This window comes from Chanodichthys erythropterus, chromosome 19 (assembly GCF_024489055.1).
Source record: "Chanodichthys erythropterus isolate Z2021 chromosome 19, ASM2448905v1, whole genome shotgun sequence".
Classification (NCBI taxonomy): domain Eukaryota; kingdom Metazoa; phylum Chordata; class Actinopteri; order Cypriniformes; family Xenocyprididae; genus Chanodichthys; species Chanodichthys erythropterus.
Genome location: NC_090239.1, coordinates 5364657 through 5390993, shown reverse-complemented (window position 1 = coordinate 5390993; position 26337 = coordinate 5364657). Strand labels below are relative to the sequence as shown.

Sequence of the window (26337 nt, the reverse complement as noted above, 5' to 3'; positions counted from 1 at the left end):
TGTGTAGTTCAAACTGAATATATGTTCTGGAGTCTTTATTCATATTTATTCAGGAGCTGTAATTTTGCACCTGCAATTTAGACATTTCTAGAGGCTTCTCCCTGAAACCATCTCCTCTGAATTATTTCCATCTCAACCATTTAAGCTGCTCACCTTCACCCACATCTCTCACTCATAAGTTTTTCTCCCCTCCAGTAAGCTCTGAAAATAAGTGTTGGAGAAGCTGTTATGAATCTTTATCAAAACTTAAAGCAATATATTTTATATCTGTTCTTTGTAATCACAAAACAATGTATCTGGTTTAATACAGATCTAAATTAAAGTGTTTTTTCTAGTTTACAGTAATTAAGTGTAGTCTAGATGGGATATACAGTGTAAACAGAAGAAAACAAAAATGTACGATATAAATCTCGACTACACACACACTAGAAAACAAAATTTTTTTAATATCTATTTACACCAGTGCAAATGGCCATCTTGTTGGCAATGGCAATTTATACTACACATTGAGTAAGACAAAATTACAAACGAAACCCGTCCGGTAACGGTAACAGTAACAGCGGTGTGGAGATTAAAGATAGTGGATTTAGCTTTTGACTTAACTGAACAGCATTCTTTTTTGTTTTGTTTTTCCCCCGTTTTTATTGAATTGTGTTAAATAGTGACAAACTGCAGCACTGAAATATTTTACTACATAAGATGAAACACAGGAACACCTGAACAGGTACTTGGTAAGTAATTTTCCACCGAGTTTATTTACATGAAACATCGGAATAAACAGATTCACTGTTACAGGATAAGTCTTTCCAAGTTCCACATAATAGAAACAGCATTTCAGGAGAGCATGCTGGATTATTACCTCAGCTGTAAAACTGTACGCAATGCAATGTGAGGAAAAACACAAAAAGTAGCTTGCAGCTGGAAAACTTGTTTTGAAGCTACTGTCACACTTCTAAAAACAACAAAAAAAAAAAAACATAGTTAAAGGGATAATTCACCCAAAAAATGAAAATTCTGTCATCATTTACTCACCCTCAAGTTGTTCCAAATCTGTATACATTTCTTTGTTCTCTTTTTATATTTTGAAGGAAGTTTGTAACCAGGCTGCTTTGGGGCACTATTGACTTCCATAGCAGGAAAAAAAAATACTATGGAAGTCACTGGTGCCCCAGAACTGTTCAGTTTCCCACATTCTTCAAAATATCTTCCTTTGTGTTCAAGAGAACAAAGAAATGTATACATGTTTGGAACAACTTGAGTGTGAGTAAATGATGACAGAATTTTCATTTTTGGGTGAACTATCCCTTTAAGTTCAGATAGTTCCTCCTCAACACTGATGTAGATCATGCAACATGCAATTCTAGCATGCTTCATCTGTTTGTTTTGTTCTAGTTTTAAGCAGTGCCCAAGGAAGTCGACCGGAAGTTGAAGTCGGCCGGGTGCCGCCATCTTGTAGCAGAACTTCACTTGCGTTAACATCCCCATTGACTCCCATTCATTTTGACAGTGAATAACTTTACATCTGAGGCGTTTAAAGACTCCATTTGTCCATTATTTATTTCCAAAGATACACAACAATGTATAAAGGGCTCCATTACCTTCTATGTTACATTATGGCCCCGTAGAAACAGTTTTTGTAAAAATAAGCTAACGATTGCGTCATAACCACTCGACTCTCTGTCGCACAGTAGCGAAATTACCGTACAGACAGGAGGAGAAGCTCGCAGGCAATCGGGGAGATTACCTTAATATGGCGTACTGGCGTTACATTTTAAAATACTATACAAAATAATTAATCAGAATACTTACTCCTTCTCACTCCCGCCAAAGAACTCCCCGCTCAAGCTCGCCGTCTCTGCAAGATTAACGATGGCAGTTTGCACGCACAGCTACTAGAAGATTTACATCTGTCAGACAGGTTGCGGACGTCATCAAGCTTAGTGTGAGTCTGCGCTTCAGAAGCGGAAGTGCTAAAAATCGCTAAAAATGGGCTTCACTTGACTCAATTGAGTTCCAATGGGGTCGCTGTGTCCATTTCTTTTACTGTCGATGGTTTTAAGGCACCAGTGTATTTTGAGAAGTCTTATTTTTAACTACATGTCATTAATAAGTAGCCTGGGTGCCAGCCCAAACCCCGCCCACAACATTTTTTGGACGGGAAGTTCGGTCTGGACTCGATCCATTGTGGAGTAATTATGCTCGGCTCCCAGAAGGCCGAGCCAATCAAATTGCCAGGGCGGGATTTAATCAATGATGGACAGGCTACCTGCGGTTACGTAACCACCCACGTCATCAAAGACTGCTTGGGTTGAATTGTGCTGCGTCCGAAATCGCATACTTCCCTACTATATATATACTATATATATGCGAAAAACAGTATGCGAGGCGAGTAGTATGTCCGAATTCATAGTATTTGAAAAACAGTAGGCGAGAAGTACCCGGATGACCTACTGCTTCCGCCCGAATTCTGTAGTAGGCATTCGATGGACGCTGCGCTATCCCGTGATGCCACAGGAGAGAGGATTCTTCATAATTCAAAAAAGGCTGAAAGCGGCGATATGCAGCTCATTCAAGTCCTTAAGTACCTCAGGGAAAAACTGTGTTTATTGTGGTTAAATTGCACTTGTTTAACATAATGTAAGTAAACGGCTGACTTATTGAAAGTTTAAACAATGTAATGAGAAGATTAAGAGTCGGCTGTAAAAAGATGTTTAATCATTTTTACTGACAGCACATCAAGCTAACCAACAGGTCGAGATAACGTTACATCCGCTTGTTAACACTGTTTTATTTAACGGAGACGTTCGTTGTTAAGCAGTTTAATGACATTAGAAAACGGACAGCAACATTCAGGCGGTAGTAGTTTATAGGGCTCACAGTTTGTAGTGTTTTTTTTTTTTTTAGAATATGTATATTATTATCATTGTATTTATTTGTATATATTGTATATAATATTTAGGCCATGTTGTGCATTTCTCTCGCCCTCTGTCTATCTACACACTATATATAATGTATTCAAGTTTGTTTATTGATTCATGTCTTTTGTTTCTCGTGTATTTTTATATGCATTCATTTTAACAATAAATTTCGTTGCTTCAAATCAGCCTCTGTCGTGATATTCACAGATGTATTTTTATTCTGAGGTAAACATTTCCTAGCTAAATAGGTGATTATACTTTGACATATTTAAATTTGCGCGCTGTTGTGACGATGCATGACAAGTGACAACATTAACATGGCGGATGTAGTACGTCCGAATTCCATTCATACTACCCATATTCATACTATATAGAACGTACTGTTTTAACGGTCGGGAAGTACGTTCAAATTCAAATGTAGTACCTACTCATGTAGTATGCGATTTCGGACGCAGCCTTGGTTTTCACCAACGATGACTGCAGCTGGAGAAGTAAGATGTTTAGATTCCGCTATCACGTCTGTAATAAAAGAAATCGACAGCGCATTCATTTTAAAAGACTAACAAAGAACCGCATTCAAGGCATTTGTCGATGGGAAAGATGTGTTTGCCTTCCTTCCGGGATTCGGCAAAAGTTTAAGTACAAGTTCAACATACGTCACTTACTGCGTTGCTCTGATTGGTTGTAGGTCTATCCAATTGAGTGCAGAGTTTTTTTTTTACTGGTTCGGTTAAGACACGCCCCATAATTCAAGTGCAATGGAGCAGTATCAGACTCACATTCTGCCTAGAATATGAGTATGACGAAGTCAGGCTAATTAATAAGTGTTTCACTGGCAGAATAACTTGTCAAGGATGTGCTAAAAATGTGTCATTGAGATTCTCCACCCATTATTTATGGAATAACACTTTCAAAAAATAACATGATGGAATATCACACTTTTACTTTTGATCTTACATTAACGACATTTAATGACACTCACCATATTTTAACTCCATATATGAGTTACAGCTGAACACCTCACTTGAATACACATTTGATCTCACATTTCACTTGAACCCTAAGGGAAAAACTGCATTTTCACTTGTGTGATACTTCTGTTGCTATTTTGCTTACTCTCGGAGAGAAAAAAAAAAGATACAAAAGGTTTGAAATTTTAAATCACAACCTGTTTTAAAAAAAAGAGAAGAAAAAAACACTAAAAAATAGTTGGTACTGCTATATTAAATATTAATAATTCAATTTAAACCATATCATATGGTGCACCCTATTTTTCATTATGATCCACATCACAATTAAGAAAGTGAGTGTAGTCAAGTTTTGATGCTCACATTACTGGTGAGTAAAGCATCAAAACAATGCCACTGACATATACTGGCAAAGGTTTTGGGACGCCTGCCTTTACGTGCACACGCATTTGATGACATCCCGTTCCTAATCTGTAGGGTTTAATATGGAGTCAAAGTGGTAGTTGCGTAGACTATCAATGAAGGGACATAAATCTCTCAGATCTCATTAAAAACATCTTAATTTGTGTTCCGAAGATGAACGCAAGTCTTACAGGTTTGGAACGACATGAATGGTGAATAAATGATGGCAGAATTTTAATTTCTGGGTGAACTATCCTTTTTAACTTTAAGCCTTGTCTGTGAAACCGGGCGATGGTTAGCCTGAGGCCAACACCAGCAGAAACCAATTAGCAGACATGTCCATTAATTGCACATTGGAGAGCTGCACATCTCCTTGGCTTCATAAAGCAAGGGACACAGGCGTTGCAATCCGTCACTTTAATCAAGTTTTTACAGACTGGTGCGATGTTCATGATTTGCTCAATCAAGGCGTCATGGGCTATTTGTCCGCTGACCTCTTCCAACCTCACCTCCCCCTGCTCCTCCAACAGACTGTCCGCTGGAAAATGAGCGTATTCATCAGGGTCTCCTGAGAGAAACAGGCCATTGCTGTGACGAAGGAGTCTCTGCTGCAGCAGACAGAGCCAGTGCCGGTCCCACTCCTCACGCTGATTAGTTTAGTTTTCACGCCGCAGGGACACATCCGAGCTCCTTATTGCAGAAGCAGCTCAGCGGGATGACCAGAAAAAACAGCCTCACCAGATCTTTGCAGAAAGAAAGAAAACGAGGCAAATGGATGCAGGGAACAGGAGAGTGGGTGGAATGAGTGATTGATTTCATCCATTTCTCAAAGACCTGAAAGGTAAATAAGTCCCTTTTCCCCCCACTGATGTCTAACGAACTACGGTGCCTGCAATCAATTCTTCAATTACAAGTCTTGCTAATATGTAAGACTCAGAGCACTCATAGTGTTCATTAAAAGCTAAAGGATGAACGAATATGTATTTACGACAGCACTTTGAAGCAAAATCCCCTTTTTAAAAGCCTTTTCGAGTCCATAAAATACAAACATAGAAGATGTCTCATCTGAAAATTTCATGTTCCTTCAGATATCAACATTTTAGTCTCTTTATACAACTTTTCAAAAGTTTGGGGATAGTGATGTTTTTTTTTTTTTAAATACATTTATTCAGCAAGGATGCATTAAATGTTATAAAAGATTTCTGTTTCAAATAAATTCTGTTCTTTTGAACTTTGAAAACAAATATATATTAAGCAGCACAACTGTTCTCGACATTTATAATAAGAAATGTTTCTTGAGTAGCAAATCTGTATTTCTGAAGGATCATGTGACACTGAAGACTATGCTGAAAATTTGCATTACAGAAATAGAAATACAGAGCTTTAACAGTTCGTGCTTCTGTTGCTCAACAACAAAGCTGGAGAATCTCACGCAGCCAAAATGAGGATTGTCAGTAACGGTGTTCAGCCTTACATTGTTCAAACCGGAGTCGACACTGATGGAGAGACTCAGGAAGAAGTTACTACTTTTAGATGTTTCTGAATGGTTAGTGGATAAATGTATGTAGTTGCTGTGGAGTTGATTCATCTCAATAGCATGTGCCATCATGTTAATCTTTTGTGCAAATCCAGTGTTGAACTGCCAGCTGTTTTCCATGAATCACTGTGAATCTTCACATATCTTTCACAGCCATTCAACCGCTGTCTTTATGACTGTCAAGCTTTAAAAAACACCATAAACGTAAATGTATTATAAAATAAATGAGTTCATGCAAACCTTCTGAAGCTAAGTGATAGCTTTGTGAGAGTTATAGACAAGATGTTAGTCTGTATTAAGAGCTGAAGGTCACAATCATATTAAAATTCATTGTTGAATGGAAAACATTTAATGTACGTGAAGATTCATCTGAATTCACTGTTTGAGTTCCACAGAGAAAAATAACACCATACAGATTTGGAACAACATAAGAGTGAGTAAATGACAACAGAATTTTCCTTTCGGATGAACTTTCCCTCCTCCCAGCAGCCTCATCATCTCACTACCAAGAATGTAAAATTTGGATTTTGGATTAAATAAAACTGGACTTGTTATTAGTCGCAGAGAAATGCTCCATTAGGTTTCATTACATTTCATAAGTACATGAGTACTCCAGCAGCTGGGATCACATTTTGTGTCACTGCACTGAAGGAGTGTAAACTTTAATTGTGGAGCCAATAAACACACACACACACACACACACACACAAAATGTGTGGTTTATTTGCAATGGCCGGAGTGTAATAATCAGTTCAATAGAGCACAACAGCCTGAGAGAGAGAGACATCTGAAGGGTGATTTAACTTTATTTTTGGTATATTTCAGGTTCATGTGCCAGTAATATTAAAGGTGCTGTAAGTGATTTTTGCTCATTTCCAGCATATACAGAATCTCTCCAAAACCCTACCCTCCTAGACACGTCCATCAACCAGATATCAGCCACTCGAACATTCAAAATCATTGACAGAGAGCTTTTGACTAAATCACATCAGCTATGTTCAGAATAGCAATACTTATATAGGCCTACTATTTGCATACTGTGCACAAATAACACCAGAATGACCTGCAACATTTTGCTACAATGTGCTTATAGGCAAGGCAAGTTTAGTTATATACTGTAGCACATTACATACATACACAATGGTGCTTTACATAAAAGTCATTTGAAACTATAATAAAAATATAACAATTATCATAAAATAACCAAAAGAAAAAAATGAAAAGTAAAAATTGATTTAAAATGTAAAAGACAAATAAGAATAAAAGAGAAGAATACATAAATATATAATTAAAAACATGTAAAATATAAGCTGAAATTAGCATGTCTTTTTTGACTCCTCATTTGATTAGACTGCCAAGGGTTTTGCATTTTGACACAAAATGTAATAAAAAGTGCAAAACAGCCATATCTATTTTCAGAAAAACACTGGGTTGAAAACACCCCAATTTGGGTTGTTTACAACCCAAGGGCTGAGTAAATATAGGACATGTTGGGTTAATTTTACCTAGCAAATTGGGTTATTTAACCCAGCATAATGGGTTGATTCATTTTTACAATAATGCTAGCTTTTTAACTTTCTTAACTTTTTTTTTTTTTTTTTTTTAAATAATCCACACAACCACGGTTTGCATGATAATTCCTTTATTTTCAATCATATTTTATAGAATTTTATATTGTTTTTAATACATATTGTCTACATTTAAGCTTGTTTAACAAATAAGTAAAAATTAAACGTAGAAGAAATTCAAGAGTAATCGACCAGTCTCTGTTGTCCTGTCCCAGCGGTGGACCACGGAAATGGCTCGCGTTCGGCTGGGAAACTAATAGAGTACCTCAGAGACGACGTGTTTTTGTAGGCCAACCCGGAAGTTAGCTTCCCTCAATCGAAAGCCTATGCATTTTTCCCATAGACTTTTGGAAAATCGCAAAAAATAAGCTCTGTATTTAACAAAGGGTCATGACACTCAATCAAGATAATCTTTACAAGTTAACACAACATTTATAGATTTTGAAGCCTAAATAAAGTCATTATATATAAAAAGCTAACAGTAGGCTATAAACGGACTACAGCACACCATGGTCGCGGATCAACGTCACCAAGCTTCTTCAAACTTTATTTAGAAAACTGTATTTAAAAACATGCTCGCTGACTATGATCTGTGCTGTGTATGAATACTTATCCACTTTTTCATGAGAAATGCTGTCCAAATGTCCTGTTTGTCATGATGACGTCTAAAGTCCCCGCCAAAGGAAGTAGTCCCTTTTAGCAATTTGTTAGCAACCGCCGTTTTTAAGACACAAAACGTGAAAGTATGTAGAGGCTTTGTTAACCACAGACCTTATTTCAGGCGATTTACCAAAAACCCATTCAAAAAACCCATAGACTTTAGGGCAATGGCACCGGAAGTCCAATTTGACAATAGTCCAATACTGCTCTGTTCTCTCCTGTAGAGGTCGCAAAAAAACCCCGCGATAAATAACTCAACCCCTGGGTTATGTCATGTTTGACCCAGGATCTGGGTAACACAAAAACTACCCAAACACAGGAAAAATAACTCCCTAAATGGCTCAGGAATTGGATAGAAAAAATAACCCGAGATTTTTTAGAGAGCATAATAATTGACCGTTTGCAAAGACCCGCCCCCTTTAGTTATTGTTGCTTCGTCCGACAAACCATGCCGATCTCTCGCCACAACTAGCATGCTACTGTTTAGCTTTTATAATAGAATAAAGCCTACTTCACTTACCATTTTTTTCCACTTACCAAAAAGTAGTATGCAGTGTATAGCATGCAGCATACAGTAAGTAATAGCTTTCAGAGTCCAGTCTCAAGTGTTATTTTTCAAGACAAAATTGTTTGAAAGTTGTTTCAGCTTGAGCGAATCAGTGCAAAAGTACTATTTAGCTCTGCTGTTCAGTCTCCAGACAGCTCGACCACTGACATTGATTTTACACTTGCAGTTAATATGCCCACTTCACGTGATGCGTTTCATAAAACAGGTTACCGACACCCCCTCCCGCTCATTTCCTGTTTATCATTGATGAGTTCTTGTAGGAGACAAAGGTTAGTAATTCAAGTTTCTCTTGCCAGCTCCATCTGAACGATTATAAATGGGTCTGATTATTCACTTTGTCATGTGCGTCGACTGCATTTATCATGCTGCCTGATAAGTGACATCATAAGCAAAACACAACAAGCTCTTCATCTGAGTGTAAATCTGCACATAATTGCTGGGCTCCTCGGCATTGTGTCGTTTCCATGGCAATTAAGGTTTCAGATTAGGCAATGGATTAGGCTTGGATTATCTGGGGATTACGATGGATGATCGCAGCAGTCAAAACAAGTTAATTATGCTCTTCATCCATTTATTTCAATCAACTTTGATAAACATAGAAAACTCAATATTGCACTCTAGTGGAGGCATCGAAAATTACACTGAGAAGATTATTTCTTACAACTTTATTTGTCATACTCGTGTACTGAAGGTGCATTCAGTATATTGATATTATTTTATAGCGTCAGCAACAAATATCAGATGTGTTTTCATTATGTCTAATAAGGATCCAGACGGTTTGACTCAATGTGCACAGTAGTGGCCTCATTTCATGGAAAGATTCTTTGAAATGAGCTCAGTCTATTCAGCTTCATTTACTGCACACTTAAAATGTGATGGAAAACGTCTTTGTGCTTTTTATGATTAATGCTCAGCTCTTAGCCAGATTATGAAGGTATATTACAGCTCGCAGAAGTCATGAACTCCAGAAATGAAAATGAAGAAAAGAAATGTCCAGTCATTCACAATTTTTGCCTGAAACTTACAGAACAGTCTGTGTTTTATACAGCATGATTTATTTAGGCTGCTTTTTTATTTTTTTTTTTTTTAATTTACTTACTTGCTTGTTGCTCTTTCATAATAATAATTCATTAGACTTGATGAAATTTGTAATTATGTTACATTTAAGTTTTAACTGTGTCTCTAATGCTTCTCTAGAAATGTTTTAGGCATAGCTTTGATGAATTGGTTTGTGAAGAATTTGGTTTGGATTTTAACTTTCTATGGACATGTAAGAAGTGTAAACTGGGAATTGTCCAGTCTTTGTCAGACTGTCATTTAAATTTTAATGATAATTGGAAAAAAACAAATACCATTAAACTGAGCATGGGCTATAATGGGTGGATATATGTCTATGATTACAGCAATATTGCATTTATATTAATGTCACATTCCCATATATTTCCCTTCATATCTTAATACACCTGCATAAAGGGGTCATTTTCAGTAAATGGTGCATTTTTTACTGCTGGCCTCATTTACTGAGGGAAAAAAATCAAGCTTCTGATCATTAAGTCACATGACTTTATAGATTTGACTTGTTCAGTGTTTGAAAACAGAATTAAAGAAAAATAAAAATAAAAATTTTCATTTTATAAGACAATGTGCAAGTCTTCATGCAACACATTGCATTATATATATATATATATATATATATATGAAGACTTGCACATTGTCTTATAAAATGAAAAAAAAAATATTTTTTAAATTCTGTTATATATATATATAATATTAAAAAATAACTATTTTATATTATATAAAATAAATACAAATCTTGCTTTTACTGTATATGTAGTATTTTTTGCACTTATGATTAATATATACATATATATATATATATATGTATGTATGTATGTATGTATGTATGTATGTATATAAAATAAATATAAAAGTGTGTGTGTGTATATATATATATATTTTTTTTTTTTTTTTTTTTTTTTTTATAAATATTGACAATGCAAAATGATGCCCACACAGTTCAGAGGTAAGTTTCTTTTATCGATATCTCATTGATTTATATGTCATTGATTCATGTTTACAATTTTTTTAAAGATAAAACCCTGCTGTATACACAACTATATAAATTAGTGTATCATTTTCGAACTGCGTCAGGGTTTTAAATAATACAAGTATGGATGGTTTCATCCACAGGTGATCAAGCTGCCTTTGTTTTATGTTACAGGGCAATGATAGCGTTGTTAAAAGGCCCCTGAAATAGCCCGTGGATCAAACACCCATCACTCAGGTGTGAGTTGTTGCACCTGTGCTGAAAATGCACCAGTCATGCGCAGGTGCACAACAGCTGCTCTTCCCTGCGCATGATCTTCCAAACCAGCCCCAAAGTCATGTGTCTAAAAGAGGGATCTGTGAAGCTTTATTCAGTTAGGCAAGTGCCAGTCCTTTAACACCATCTGGATGGATAATTTCCATATTTCTCACCCTGTAAGGTGTTTATAATGGGAAGTAGTTCTGGAAAAGTGTTACCTGAGCCCTCCAAAAATGGATGTTTTTCCCTTATCGACTCTGTTGTGAACTTCAAGAAACAAGAGACTGACAGGGAAACGTGTAAAGAGAAACAACAAGCTTGGCTTTGGAGGAGGAGAAGCGACAGAAGAGCTTCCCGAGAAGGAATATCAGAAGGAGTCAAGGAACTGGTTCATCTGGAGGAGAGGATGAGGAATCCTAATGCAAAGTTTCGTGCAAAGTTTGATCCACGCGTCACAGCGAGGTAATGATGATATGTTTACTTGGACTGAGTTCAGAATAGCATACTACCTTACTGCAAAAAATAATATGCACACTATGTCAATTTTCTCTATATTTCAGTTAAGTTGAGCCAAAATATTGTTTTATACACTACCATTCAAGAGTTTGGGGTTGGGTTAACCCCAATATCATTTCTTAAACAACCATAGGAAGACGTATCATGGCCATATTCCAGGATGACAATGTCAAAATTGTGAAAAAATGTTTGGGGGGGAGCATGAAAAGTTGATGCATAAATGTTGTGATGTTATTTCTATCAAGAGGTGCATCATTTTTTGGTCAAGATCTCGTTTTGACAATTCAAGAGGTGAGCACTCTGTAAAGTCTCCTCCAGCACATCCCAAAGGACTCAGAGGTGCCAATTCATGTGTGAAAATGAATCTTCATGCGCCCTCCCAACCATTCTTTCACAATTTGAGCATGATGAATCTTGACATTGTCATCCTGGAATATGGCCATGATACAAAACTATAATTAAAATGTAAAATAATTGGATGCCTCTCAGTGAATTGAGCATGAATGTATGAGGTGATGATGGTCGTTTGACTAACTGCTGTTGGTCATTGTTACAAACTACATTCTTGCTATTCTTAGGTAAATAGTAGCCAGAATTCAGTGTATACTCCGTATGCAGTAAACAGGAAGCTATTCCATTCCTAACATAACATTCATGAAAGATTCTTGATAACGCCATAAACTTTATTACTTTAGACTGGATGACAGAATTAAGATATCAAACACGACATGTTGATTAAAGATGTAATTAAATGCTTTATTATATTTATTAGTCCACCAGTGCCACTCTCAGCATTTAATATCAGCCTAAAAGTAATAATGAAATGTAATTTATGAAATAATGTGATGTAATTTAATTTGATGCATCCAATTACAGCAGCACAATAGTTACAGCAGCACTCATAGCAGTTGCTTCAGTATTCATCAGGGTTATTAAAGTTAACTAAAATTAAAATCATAAAAAAAAAAAACATTTTCATTACTTAAATAAAATAAAGATAATCAAATAAAATATGAAAAATCACTTATTTTATAATTGTATTACATATTATTATGTATAACTTATTTCAGCTAGTTGCTTAGAAAACATTTCATTGAGTTTAACTTGTAATAAATTAACTAAAACAGAGATAAAAACTATTTATACATATATTTAAAAAAAATTAAGTAAAATGGAAAATATAAAAATAAATGCTTAATTAAAAACATAAAAGAAAAGAGGATCTATTATGCTTTTTTATATTTTCAACTTTCTTTTATTGTTTAATGTTGCTGTTTGAGCATGAAAAAAGTTACACAGTCCCTCCAAAAGGAGTTATTCTCTATATCAGTGCACACTTTTTCTGAACTCCCTGAATTCCTTGATTATAGTCTTGAGTTTTCTACCGGAATGAACACATCACATACTATCCCTTATTTAAAGGTGTCATCGAAAGTTTTTTTACAAGATGTAATATAAGTCTAAGGTATCCCCTGAATGTGTCTGTGAAGTTTCAGCTCAAAATACCCCATAGATTTTTTTTAATTAATTTTTTTACCTGCCTATTTTGGGGCATCATTAACTATGCACCGATTCAGTTTGTGGTCCCTTTAAATCGCACGCTCTCCGCCCCCGGAGCTCACGCTTGCCTTAAACAGCATAAACAAAGTTTACACAGCTAGTATAACCCTCAAAATGGATCTTTACAAAGTGTTCGTCATTCATGCGTCTGATTATGTGAGTATTGTATACTGTTATATTGTTTACATTGATTCTGAATGAATTTGAGGCTGTGCTCCGTGGCTAATGGCTAATGCTACACTGTTGGAGAGATTTATAAAGATGAAGTTGTGTTTATGAATTATACAGACTACAAGTGTTTAATAATGAAACTGAACTGAACTCTTGTTATTTGACTATGCCAAGATAAATTCAATTTTTAATTCAAGGGCACCTTTAAATAATTCCCACCCCAGGGCATATGCAAAATAAGGGACATGGCCTGGTGTAGTTGCGTCAGCAGTGTTTTGAAACTTGCAGTTATGGTAAGGGGCGTGGCATTTCTAAAACACGTTCAAAACAGTTGGCCAATCACAACACACTGGTCAAGCTGACCAATCAGAGCACATTACACTTTTCAGAAGGACGGGCTTCATAGAGATAGGAACTAAACAGAGCGTTACTGACAGACTGGGAAGCGAGGTGCTGCAACAGTGTCAAATATGTGAAAAATAATGAGTTTTTTTTAAATTTCAAGCATGCAAACCTATACTAGCAGACTCCAAAAACAAAATTAACACAAAAAGGGCACATTATAACACATTATATGGCCTCTTAAACAAAAACTATAATGATACTAAAAGTGTTTATATCTGTTTTAGGTACGACATCAAGGCTCTGATTGGCTGTGGGAGCTTCAGCCGTGTGGTTCGTGCTGAGCACCGGCGCTCGCGCCAACCCTTCGCCATTAAACTTCTGGAGGTCAAAGGTCGTGAGGGTCACGAGGCCTGTCAGGCAGAGCTCGGTGTCCTGCGAAGGGTGAACCACAGCAATGTCATCCGCCTGGCTGAGGTGTTCGAAACGCCACATCGCGTCTATCTCGTTCTGGAGCTGGCCACCGGAGGAGAGCTCTTGGAGCGCATGGTCGCCCGAGGAACCTTCAGAGAACGGGACGCCACCAAGGCCTTGAAGATGGTGGCCAGCGGTCTGTGCTATCTCCACGCTCTGGGTGTCATCCACAGGGACCTCAAACCCGAAAACCTGCTGTACTACCACCCGGGACAGGACTCGCGCTTGATCATAACAGACTTTGGGCTCGCCTGTTGGGACATCAAGGCGCCGGTCTCATTTCAAAGCAAGAACGTTTCAACCCACGACACAAATTGCGACTCGTCCTTTAGCACTATAGACTTTGAGAAGAGCCGTCAGGGTAAAGATTGGGCTGTGAGGACGCTCTGTGGCACACCGGAGTACCTGGCCCCTGAGATGCTGTCTCGGAGACCTTGTAGCAGCGCTGTGGATATGTGGGCACTGGGCGTCATCAGTTACATCGTGCTGAGCGGCTCACTGCCCTTCGACCAGAGCAGCCGACCACGGCTCTTCAGGGCCATTCTCAGGGGCAGCTACAGTTTCCATGGTGATGTGAGTGTCACAATGCCTTTCCTTACTGTTATCTTAGAATTGGTTTGAGATAACAAATGCACACAGTCAGTGGCCCAAGAAAAATTTGGACACATAAGACTAGGGATGCACGATAGGATTTTTTTGGCCGATACCAATTTTAACAAACAACAATTGGCAGTTGACAACTTTTTGCTATCAAATATTTCTTGATCACAACATTAATTATTTTACCCAGAGAAAATGTTGGGTTTTGCAACAGACATTATACATTATGCTACATTACTAAGTGGCAGTGCCATCATGCAGTTGATTAATAAACTATCGGTTTGTTGTATCTGTCTTTTTTATGCTATAGCCAATATGCTGATGGTTTTTAATTGATCAAAAATCGCCCGATAAATATCGGCAGCTAAATTTGTGCATCTTCGCATAAGACACACTTAAAATTGTCTGAATGTCTTTGCATTAGATAACAAATGATCAAACCAAATGCAGCTAAAGCTTTCTCAAAGCTAACTTCAGCAGGGTCCTAAATTAACATTTTGAATTATCAATGGCTGGTGAATTGATGACATTTTCTTAAATATTGACATTTTTTTAATAATGACATTTTCATAAATATTTTTTGCTGTGTCATCATTCATAAGATAAGTCAGTTTCGTCTTTGCACCCGTTTCAAAAACACATTTAATTTTTCTTCCTCATATTTTAATTTTGGTGACTTAATGCATACCATATTTTGCATATGTCTTTATAGTTTATAGTTTATACTGTATGTCTTGAAGTGTTCATATCACTTACATCAGTGAGATTTATAAAAATTATAATAATAATTTAAACTGTTTATTTATTTAATACATTGGTTTTTACACTTATAAAATTATTACAATTAATAATACAATTATATATATATATATATATATATATATAATTATAATTATAAATATACAGTCCAGCCAAAAATGATTTTTGGTATATTTTTAGTGGGTGCAGGACACTATAGTTCATTTATGTAAGTGAGGATAGCAAAATAAACTCTGACATATTATACCCAAAATTCTTCATACAGTGGACTACCAGTAAAATTTAGACAAATTTGGGACCAAAAATTATTCAGACACTTTGACCTGACCATGTTTTGCTTAAGTGTTATCTGACATAATTATGATTATTTTTTTCTGACACAGTTTAACTCTGAGATCTTGTCATATTTTATTATAATTTTTTTTTAAACTATAGTGAATAAACTGTAATAATGAATGAAATGTTCAAGGTAATAAATAAATTTTGGTGACTGTATACATATATATATATAATAAATGAATAAATATTATATTATATTATATTATATTATATTATATTATATTATATTATATTATATTATATTATATTATATTATATTATATTATATTATATTATATACTTGAATTTGATTCTTCTTAATTTAGGGCCTTAAAATAAATGCTGAATATTCTGTTCATCAAAGAATCCTGGGGGAAAAAAAGGGTAGCACTTTACTTAAACCTTTTAAAAATAATTAATTAAAAATAAATTTATAATGCATTTTTTATATATATATATATATATATATATATATATATATATATATATATATATATATATATATATATATATATATATATATATATATATATATATTATAACATAAGGCTTTTAGTAAATTGTTACCAAAAAATGTATCTCAGTTTAAGAGAATTTTTCAAGAACAGAGAAAAAATCCTACTGACCCCAACATTTTGAACGACGGACAGTGTATATTTTGTTTTAATGCCATAATGACATTTAATACATTTTTTTTAACCGTGACTTAATTATCCAAATACTTTTTTGGCCAACTATGTTGTGATATATTTATATTTTCTTTGTATACTCTTTTCATGATCTTCATAATCGAAATGGAGCTTGTGATGGCCTAACCAGTCCACCAGCACTGAGACACCTGGAATGAACCAGAGCAAGGAAACATTCAGCCGAGTGTAAAGTAAAGGGCAAAGAGAGTTTGTGTGTGTGGGAAGGTGAAATCTAGTCACCTGTGTAAACAGCCACCAGCTACCTGACTGATGTGTCGCCCACCCACAGCACGTCAGCTTGCTTTGTCTCAAGGGTGTGTGTGTGTGTGTGTGCGCGTGTGTGTGTGTGTGTGTGTGTGTGTGTGTGTGTGTGTGTGTGTGTGTGTGTGTGTGTGTGTGTGTGTGTGTGTGTGTGTGTGTGTGTGTGTGTGTGTGTGTGTGTGTGTGTGTGTGTGTGTGTGTGTGTGTGTGCGCGTATGTGTGTGAGGTGAGAGGTGGTAATCAGAGGGGAAGGAGAGGGTAGAGGAGCTTCACCACAGGGTTTTTATCACCTTTAAACTGCAAAGAGACACACACATTTCTTTACCACTTCCAGCCCCTAGAGCTGTGAAATTATAGGTGCAGTAGTACAGCAATAATTGTTGTTCTCTTGAAGAGAAAGAACATAAACTATGAGGCTCTTTATAATCCTGCTGCTCAGAGACAGTAATCAAGCACATGCAGAAATTATTATTGTTATTTTATTTTATTTATTTATTTTTTGATATAGGACTACTGAGACACAATATAACAGGTAGTTGCAGAGAAAGACTGTAAGTAGGTTAATATCCACCATGTCAAGCCACAGTATTGCACCTGTGGTGATTCTTAATTGATTTTCCATTTAAAGTCGGACCATTTGACCCATTTGTTTAATTGCATGGAAATTTATTGTTTTAATACATTTGTGTGTGTGTGTGTGTGTGTGTGTGTGTGTGTGTGTGTGTGTGTGTGTGTGTGTGTGTGTGTGTGTGTGTGTGTGTGTGTGTGTGTGTGTGTGTGTGTGTGTGTGTGTGTAGCTTTACCATGCATCCATATGAAGTTGTCTTCTGTGCTTATAAACATGTTTTAATTTCCAAATTTGATTAATTTTGATATTTTTCTAGGACATAAAGTGCATCCTTAGATCGTTAAAAAAAGAGAGAGATTAAATAGCTGAAAATAAATTATTTAAAACATTACTATATTAAATAAAATGTTATATTATTTAATAAACAAAAATACTAACATACACTTGTGTTTTGTTTTACTTAAGTTCTACTTATTTTATTCAAATTAAAATATATATATATATATATATATATATATATATATATATATATATATATATATATATATATATATATATATATATATATATATATATATATATATAGGTAACTATTTTAGTAGCCTTGTTACAAATTAACTTAGTATTAACTATAAATTAGGCATAATTACATGCAACTAACCCTCAACTAAACCCTAAGCCTATAGTAAATACATTTTGTTAATTAATATTACTCAGTACTTAAAAGTATAATTTCAGGACACCTTAAAATGAATAAATTGTTTTCAAAAATACATGAAAACAGCATGAATACTGATAAAGAATAAAGAACTTGGTACATGCAGTTTTGTTATTGATTTTACAATTTCTGATTTATTCATGTTTCCATGTATTTTTCATTTGCATTCTATTTTTAAACCCCACGGCTACTTCTATTTCCTGTATATTGATGTTAAAGTTAATCAAAACATCTTGCTGTGGCAACACACTGTGCGCTGAACACACCTGATAATTTCACTCTAAATGTGTTTCATCTCTCTCATTTAATACTACACAGATGATACTCACACACTTATTAAAGACTCTGGAGAACGCAACACAACAAACAAAGTTTAAAAACGACTTATAATAAGGACTGAACTTTTTTTTTTTTTTTTTTTTTATTTTTTTTTTTTTTTTTTTCAAAAGTTTTTTTTAATTAAATTTCATTCACTAATTTCAGAATTCAGTTTTTTTATTTGAGCCTCACTGTGAATTCAAATGCTCTGCCATGGTTGTAATTAGAAACTAGTCTGCCATCCTTTATAGGTTAAGCATATGCACACACGCAGCGCACAGACCCGTGTTTCTGCGCAGATATATATTTAACCACATGAATACATAATCACTCTGCAGGACAGAATGATATATTGAACCGCAGAACACCAGAGGTAGTCGTTCGGCTCTCACTGTGTTTTATTGATGTCAGATTTTCAGAAATTGCTGGATTCTTTACTTCAGTTGACACAGACCACAGCAAGACTAATGTACTTTAATGTTTTCTTGTAAAACTCACACACTTTATTTTTTGAATGTCTTTCGGTGTGTGTTTGAATGAAACTTGCTCTTTAAAATCTCTTTGTCAGCAGGAGACTTGCAGTTGTCAATTTCATGGATGATTAATTGCCATTACTGTGTGTGTGTGTGTGTGTGTGGTGACAAAATGTCCTAAGAATAGTAATACCAGTAATTTTTGACCTTGTTTGGACTTTTTTGGTTGAAAGCAACTAATAAATCATACTAAATTATGTTATTTGACAATGTAAAATTGCAGAACGTTTAGAATGCATTTAGTATGCATACGCAACATTGTCATGTGACGTCATCCGGTTGCATATTTATTTCAGCATTACTTTCTAATAATTCAGCGGTCCGGACTCGTAGTCAATTATTCCGCTTGTACTACGGTTATCACACCTCAAGACACTGTTCAGATGTTGTATTTCAAAACATTTTTCAGGTTTTTCTCCTTAAAACACTCTTCTGTGTGGGACTAATTTCTTGCGCATCTCATCCAAAGCCTCCGTTCATTGCTAATTCCAAAACGTAATTTCAGAACTAGTAACGGAGGCCCCGCTTACACTAGTGCGTTTTCGTTTTAAAACACACAAGTTTTGCTACGGTTATACCTGTTATTTACACCGGAATCTCAACATAACACCGACTGTTACGTAACAGTCGGGATCATTAATATGTACGCCCCCAATATTTCCATATGCCAGCTCATGTTCAAGGCATTACACAAGGGCAGCCAGAATTAACGTCTGGATCTGTGCACAGCTGAATCAACAGACTAGGTAAGCAAGCAAGAACAATAGCGAAAAATGGCAGATGGAGCAATAATAACTGACATGATCCATAATATCATGATATTTTTAGTGATATTTGTAAATTGTCTTTCTAAATGTTTTGTTAGCATGTTGCTAATGTACTGTTAACTGTGGTTAAAGTTACCATCATTTCTTACTGTATTTACGGAGACAAGAGCCGTCGCCATTTTCATTTATAAACACTTGCAGTCTGTATAATTCATAAACACAACTTCATTCTTTATAAATCTCTCCAACAGTGTGTAATGTTAGCTTTAGTCTTGGAGCACTATCAAACTCATTCAGAATCAAATGTAAACATCTAAATAAATGCTATACTCACATAATCCAATGTATGCATGCAGCATGAATGACGCACACTTTGTAAAGATCCATTTTGAGGGTTATATTAGCTGTGTGAACTTTGTTTATGCTTTTTAAGGCAAGCGCGAGCTCCGGGGGCGGAGAGCGTGAGGAATTAAAGGGGCCGCAACCTGAATCGGTGCATTTCTAATGATGCCCCAAAATAGGCAGTTAAAAAAATTAATAAAAAAAAAATCTATGGGGTATTTTGAGCTGAAACTTCACAGACACGTTCAGGGGACACTGGTTCTAGGGCACCTTTAAGTGATGTGACAACTTCCTTTTATGTAGCTTATCCAATCAGAATTTAGAGTCAGAATCATCTTTTTGATTCACACAGTGCTCGATCCCTTATTATTCTTGCTTGCATTTCTTGTTTTTCTTCCTGCTATAGCATAAAATCAATTTCTCAGATACCAGAGATGGTTATTAACTCCTTCAAATTAGTGGTGAGTCACAGATCTATTCAAAACTGGTGACATTTATTGACTAATGTCTTCACATTCAGATGGTGACGAGGCGAAAATGCCATGTTGTACATCTAATGCAGCTTAAGAGGCAGAAGCGTCAGTAGCACAGGTCACCGGTGGTCAGGCAGCGACGGTCCGGCCTCCATTCAGGCAGAATCCATGTCTGTGTACTCAGTGACATTTACAGCCGTTGCTGCGCTGTGATCGGTAATGAGTTGATGCTGTTCTAAACACAGACTGAATGCAAAACCTGCAATGAATGGAAAGAATGGTTGGTTTTCATGCAGGAGAAGTGTGGGCAGGAGAATTTGCCGGACTTTTGAGTTACTGATTCAGTAGAGATCCTTGAGATCAATTATAAGGATTCTGATAAAGATTTTTTCATTACTTGGGGACTTTTCAAGGCTATTGAATCACACCAGACAATTGGTGTTAAACTAAAAATGTCCTTTTTAATTATTTTTTTGTTGTATTATAAGGAATAAAATGTTCCTAGATGTTTTCAGACAAAAGATGTGCTATGAAAACATACTGTTACTTTCACAACTTAAAACTGTATAAAGCGAATATAAAAATTCTGCACACACCTGTTTTTGTGATGTAAAAAATGAAACAAATATAATGGTATTATTTTTAGTTTGGTAATTTCAGTGGCATTACATAGGTTGTCATTTTTGCATTAAAGGTGCATAAGTTCTGATGTTATTTATATTTGTTTAATTTTTTACATCACAAAAAACAGCTGTTTTAACAGGGGTGTTTTATATGCACTGTATATGTTTTTAAATAATTCATTTTATTTTTATTTTTTTGTTTTTATTTATTTCATTTGATTTATTTTATTGACCTTAAGCATTTACTGTATGCCACACTTCAATGTGGATTATTTTATTATATTTTTTTCATTTTTTATTTTATTTTATTTTATTTTGAACATGCAACATAATTTTGTTGATGACCACATTAACATATGACCGCCCACATTCTCAAATCACAGCAACTCGGCCCTAAACTTTTTTTTTTTTATGAAAAAATACATGATTAACATTATGTGTGGACTTTTATTATACTGATAAACACTTTCTCTCTCAATCTCTCTCTTTCAGCCATGGAAATCAGTATCTACATTGGCCAAAAGCTTCATCGATGGCCTCCTAACCCTTGAGCCTGAGCATCGTATGACCGCTGAGGAAGCTCTTAAGCATCCGTGGCTGGTCAGCATGGCAGCCTGTTCATCTAACAAGAACCTTCACCGCTCCATTTCCCGAAACCTCCAGCGGCGGGCTTCACGGACCTCCTCTCGCTGCCCCAGTTCGGGCTCTACTCCTGGATCAAGGATCTCGATGAGGTCTGGGTCACGACCAGGTTCTGGGCCACGGTTAGGGGTCAGCGACAGATCACAGTGCCTGAAGATCGCTACTTAAAGGGGACATATCGTGAAAATCTGACTTTTTCCATGTTTAAGTGCTATAATCGGGACCCTGGTGCATCTACCAGTGCAGAAAACATGAAAAAGGACATCCCAGTAACTTTGTTTTGGCAAGCCTTTCACTGGAAGTATGTGTAAAAATGAGCCACTCAGATTTCACTCCCCTTGTGATGTAGGAAGGGGATCTTATTATAATATTATCGTCCGCCATATTGTTTTTGCAAGTGCAAACGGTGTACCAGTTCTAATGCCATGGAAAACTTTTGAGCAAAGCATGCAACTGATCTGTTGTTGGCTGCACAGACGAGCACAAAACACTCTTTAGAGTCTCGTTAGCTTGGATAGCCTGCAAGTTGACCCCGGAAAGCTTGATTGCTAAAAAAGGAGCATTTCTGTCTGAGCGAAAAAGATTAGACCATACATAGCATTTGATAGCAATCATAATCTTTAGCCTGGTGTGTATGGCTCTGTTTGGCAAACAGGTACGCTGTATAGTAAAGTTTAACATGACGACACATGCTAATCGAAGAGTTGAATCAACTCCACAGCAACTACATAAATTTATCCACTAACCATTCAGAAATGTTCATTCTAAAAGTTGTAACTTCTTCCTGAGTCTCTCCATCAGTGTCGACTCCGGTTTGAACAATGTAAGGCTGAACACCGTTGCTGACAATCCTCATTTTGGCTGCGTCAGATTCTCCAGCTTTGTTGTTGTTGAGCAACTGAAGCGTGAGCTGTTAAAGCTCCGCCCTCTTCTGTATAGAAGACTGGGAGCAGCAGCTCATTTGCATTTAAAGGGACACACACAAAAACTGCATTTTTTTTGCTTACATGCAAATAGGGGCAAATTTGACAATATTAATATTAAACATAATAAATGATCTGTGAGGTATTTTGAGCTGAAACTTCACAGACACATTCTGGGGTAACCAGAGGCACTATAGGTCCCTTTAAAGGGTCAAGGTTTGGCTGGTTACCATGGACCCAGTTTTGTTGTTGTTGTTGTTTTTCCACTACAAGATTTCTAGGTGAGAGGCCCAACACATTCCACATGAACAAAACAGCCTATTTAATTCTGAACATTATAAGTGGACCTCAAGGAACAAAATTAAAGGATAAAAAATTTATACAATTCCTTAAAATGTGTAGATAAACTTTAATGTAGAAATACAGACTTGTTTTTGAAAGGTAAATCATGTATGCATCCATACTAATATATTCATGACGCATTTCTGCTAATAGTATCATTTTTTCAAGATCTTCAGCATATTTGTGATCTCTCTTTTAAAGTCTCTATAAAAAGAAAACCACAGATCAGCACCTCTGCTCACTTCTCCCACATTTATTCCATCATTTATCAGATGAGGATGAACTGATTATATAAACTCACCATTCTATTTTAAAATGTACATTTTTCACCCCTGAAGAACCACGCACCAGACTAAAATGCAAATGGGAAGGGAGTGTAACCTCTGATGGTCAGATCTGCAGATTTTCAGTCCTGCTTTTCTTCATATTTTTGCTTGGTGAAGAGCCCCTGTAGATTTACTGTGTAAAGAAATTAAGACTTTTATTCAGCAAGGATGCAATAAATTGATCAAAAGTGGCCTTAAAAAGGTTACTCTTTCTCCATAACTCGACTTGTTTAACGGAAGCTAGTTGTTATAGTTTATAAAGTTTTAAATATGGATATTTTTCTTACAAAAACCCATCGCTTCACTTCAGAAGGCCTTTATTAACCTCCTGGAGCCGTGTGGAATAATTTTATAATGGATCACTGTCAGAAAAAAAGGTACGGCGCTGTCACTGGGGCAGTACCCTAAGGTACAAAAGTGAAAAGGTACATCTTTGTACCTTACATACCCCTTAAAGGTGCATATTAGTACGTTAAAAGTGCATATTAGTACCTTTTTACCTTTGTACCTTACGGTGCTGTCACTGGGGCAGTACCCTATCTTTTTTTTCTGACAGTGATGGATGCACTTTTTTGGGCTTCAAAATCTCCCCCCTTCACTACCATTATAAAGCTTAGAAGAGCCAGGATATCTCAGATTGTGTTAGTCTGCATGAAGATAGTCATATACAGCTAGGATGGCTTGAGGGTGAGTAAATCATGGGATAATGTTCATATTTGGGTGAACAATCCCTTTAAGTCATGCTAAAAACAAGCATATAAGCTGCTGATGTTTTGACTTGATCTTTGACATATTAGGGAGTTTTTCCTTGCCACATCACTGATGTGATTGTCACTGTTTTCTGTAAAACTCTGGTAATATTAAATTTCCTTTTTCAGAGTTATGAAGTAGCTTTATGGTGTAATAAGGTTATGCCCTTGTGGAGAAAAAGAAAAAAATAGCTAGTGAGTGCCCTCTGTTGGACAATTATTCAGTTGCATATATTATTTTTTTACATTAGTTTATACATTACATAAGTAAGAAAATTATCTTAGCCGTTATGTTTCTTCATATGAATATTTGCATCATTTTGCAATAAATATGATATGTGATAAAATGCTGTTAGGGCCATAATTTTCTTATGCTTATGATATACTGAGAAGCAACAGATACTTTTTAATTTAGGTGTAATCGGCATTACATTTGTTTTCTTCTACCAATTAAATGTGGACTTTAATTAATTTTGGGTCTGTTTTCTTTTGCTCTGCTGGGAAATATTTAAACATCTTCAATATACAGCTTCATGTAAAGCTGTTTTGTGCATTGGGCCGTTCTGCTCTCAGCTCAATATCTGTTAATGACGTGTGTGATGACTTTACTGAAAAATCCTCAACATGAAACAGAATTAGCTATAAAATAACCATGAAGACCTTGGCTGCTTCTGAGTTCTTGTATTTAGTATGTATGAATGTAGGAATTCAGTCTGTTAAGAATTATGTTGTACAGTTTAACCATGAGGAAAAATATTCTTGGTACCTAAAGGAACTGCTGGACGGTTTCTGATATTTTTACTTGGCTCCATCAGGGTTATTCTAGTTAACTAAAACTAGAATAACCCTGAGGAGCCCTGATAAATTATTGTATTTTATTTATTTATTTATTTATTTTCCCTTGAAAAAGTAAAGTAAGGGATTATTCTTAATTTTTCTGTAATTTAATTACAAATTATAACAATAGTTCATTTTACGTTTATCAAAATTTAACGTGTTAAAGTATGTTTTTAATGTAATGTTCTCCCTTTAAATACTTGAACTAGAATTTAAGAATAATGTTATTATTGTTACATTATTAAATAATGTAATTATTATGTAATTTTATATTATTTATTTGAAAGAATTAAAAGAGCAGTTTCATGTTTAACCTTGTATTATTCAACTGGATGAGGTTTATTTGGGATTTGTAAAGTAATAAGTAATGCAATACTTTTTAGATAAAGTATTTTTTAAATACTAAATCTTTGAAATAAAGATTTAATTTTTTAAATCAAACTTTAACTCCGGAATAAAAAAAACTTATTTCACTTCAGCTACTTGCCAAAGCAATATTTCTTCAAACATATATATATATATTGTTTTGTTTTATTTAGTTTAACTTGATGTAATAAAATACTGTAACGAAATCTGAAATCAAAATTAAAAACTATATAGACATTTAAAAAAAAATCATTATTAATAATAACAAAAATGTCAAAATAGCACAACAGAATTAATAAAAAATGAACAACAATTAAAATAAAATCATAAAATATATAAACATTCAAAATATTAATTAAACCTATAATAGTAACTCAATGACACTAAAATAACACTGGCTCCTAATGCCTTATGGGATAGAATCTCACCATATGGAGTGTCTAATTTGAGTATTTTTTGCTATTATTTATGTATTTATTTTATGTTTTGTTTTTTTTTTTCTGTTGGAACACAATGTTGTGTCATGACCCTCCAGTTGAGGGTGCCTATAAAAGATCAAAGGTCAAAGGTTGCTTATGAATGAATCAAATGAATTTCTTATGTTGTTGAATTAGATAACAGCATCTGCTAAATGAATAACTGTAAAGGTCAGGTCAAATCTAAATGTAAATGTAGATTAGTGAAGTCACAATTCTGCTCTTTGACCTTCACTTCCCGTGTTACTTCCACTCACCATATGGCGGCTCCAAGTGCATGAGTTGTATAAACTACTTTAATGGACAGTGAGTAAATAATGACAGAATGTTTATTTCTGGCAAACTGTTTCCTTAAACTGTGAATTAAAATGAACATGACATTCATGCAACCAACCAAATCCAATTATTTTTATGTGTGGACGTCTGTTGGATGAATCTCCTGAGGAAGTGGAGACAATGTCTGTCATTGACCACGAGAGGGCGTAAAGAGATCAATGTCTTCCAATCATGTGACCGGTGCTATTCTGCATCACAACAAGGAGTGCAGTGACTAGAGTTCATATAAGGATAGATCCGGTGACAATTAATGCTAAACTAAGGTTTATTAGGTTATTTATGCATAAAAGCTTTTGATACCACATGGTCAAAGAATCTTGGTAAGTGTAATACTTTGCATATGAACAGAACATTTGCCTTTTCCACTATTGTGATTGCAGTTC

At 35.4% G+C, this 26337-nt stretch overlaps 1 protein-coding gene across 1 annotated transcript in view; it reads left to right on the top strand.

Annotated features, from left to right (window-relative positions):
* The window catches only part of si:ch211-27e6.1 (serine/threonine-protein kinase H1), a 53466-nt gene extending 31699 nt beyond the window's left edge, over positions 1 to 21767 (top strand). The window contains exons 2-4 of the mRNA XM_067370281.1: positions 11107 to 11387; positions 13802 to 14561; positions 21450 to 21767. Coding sequence (XP_067226382.1) covers positions 11107 to 11387; positions 13802 to 14561; positions 21450 to 21767 — 1359 coding nt within the window. The remainder of the gene's footprint in view (positions 1 to 11106; positions 11388 to 13801; positions 14562 to 21449) is intronic.
* The last annotated feature ends 4570 nt before the right edge of the window (positions 21768 to 26337 follow it).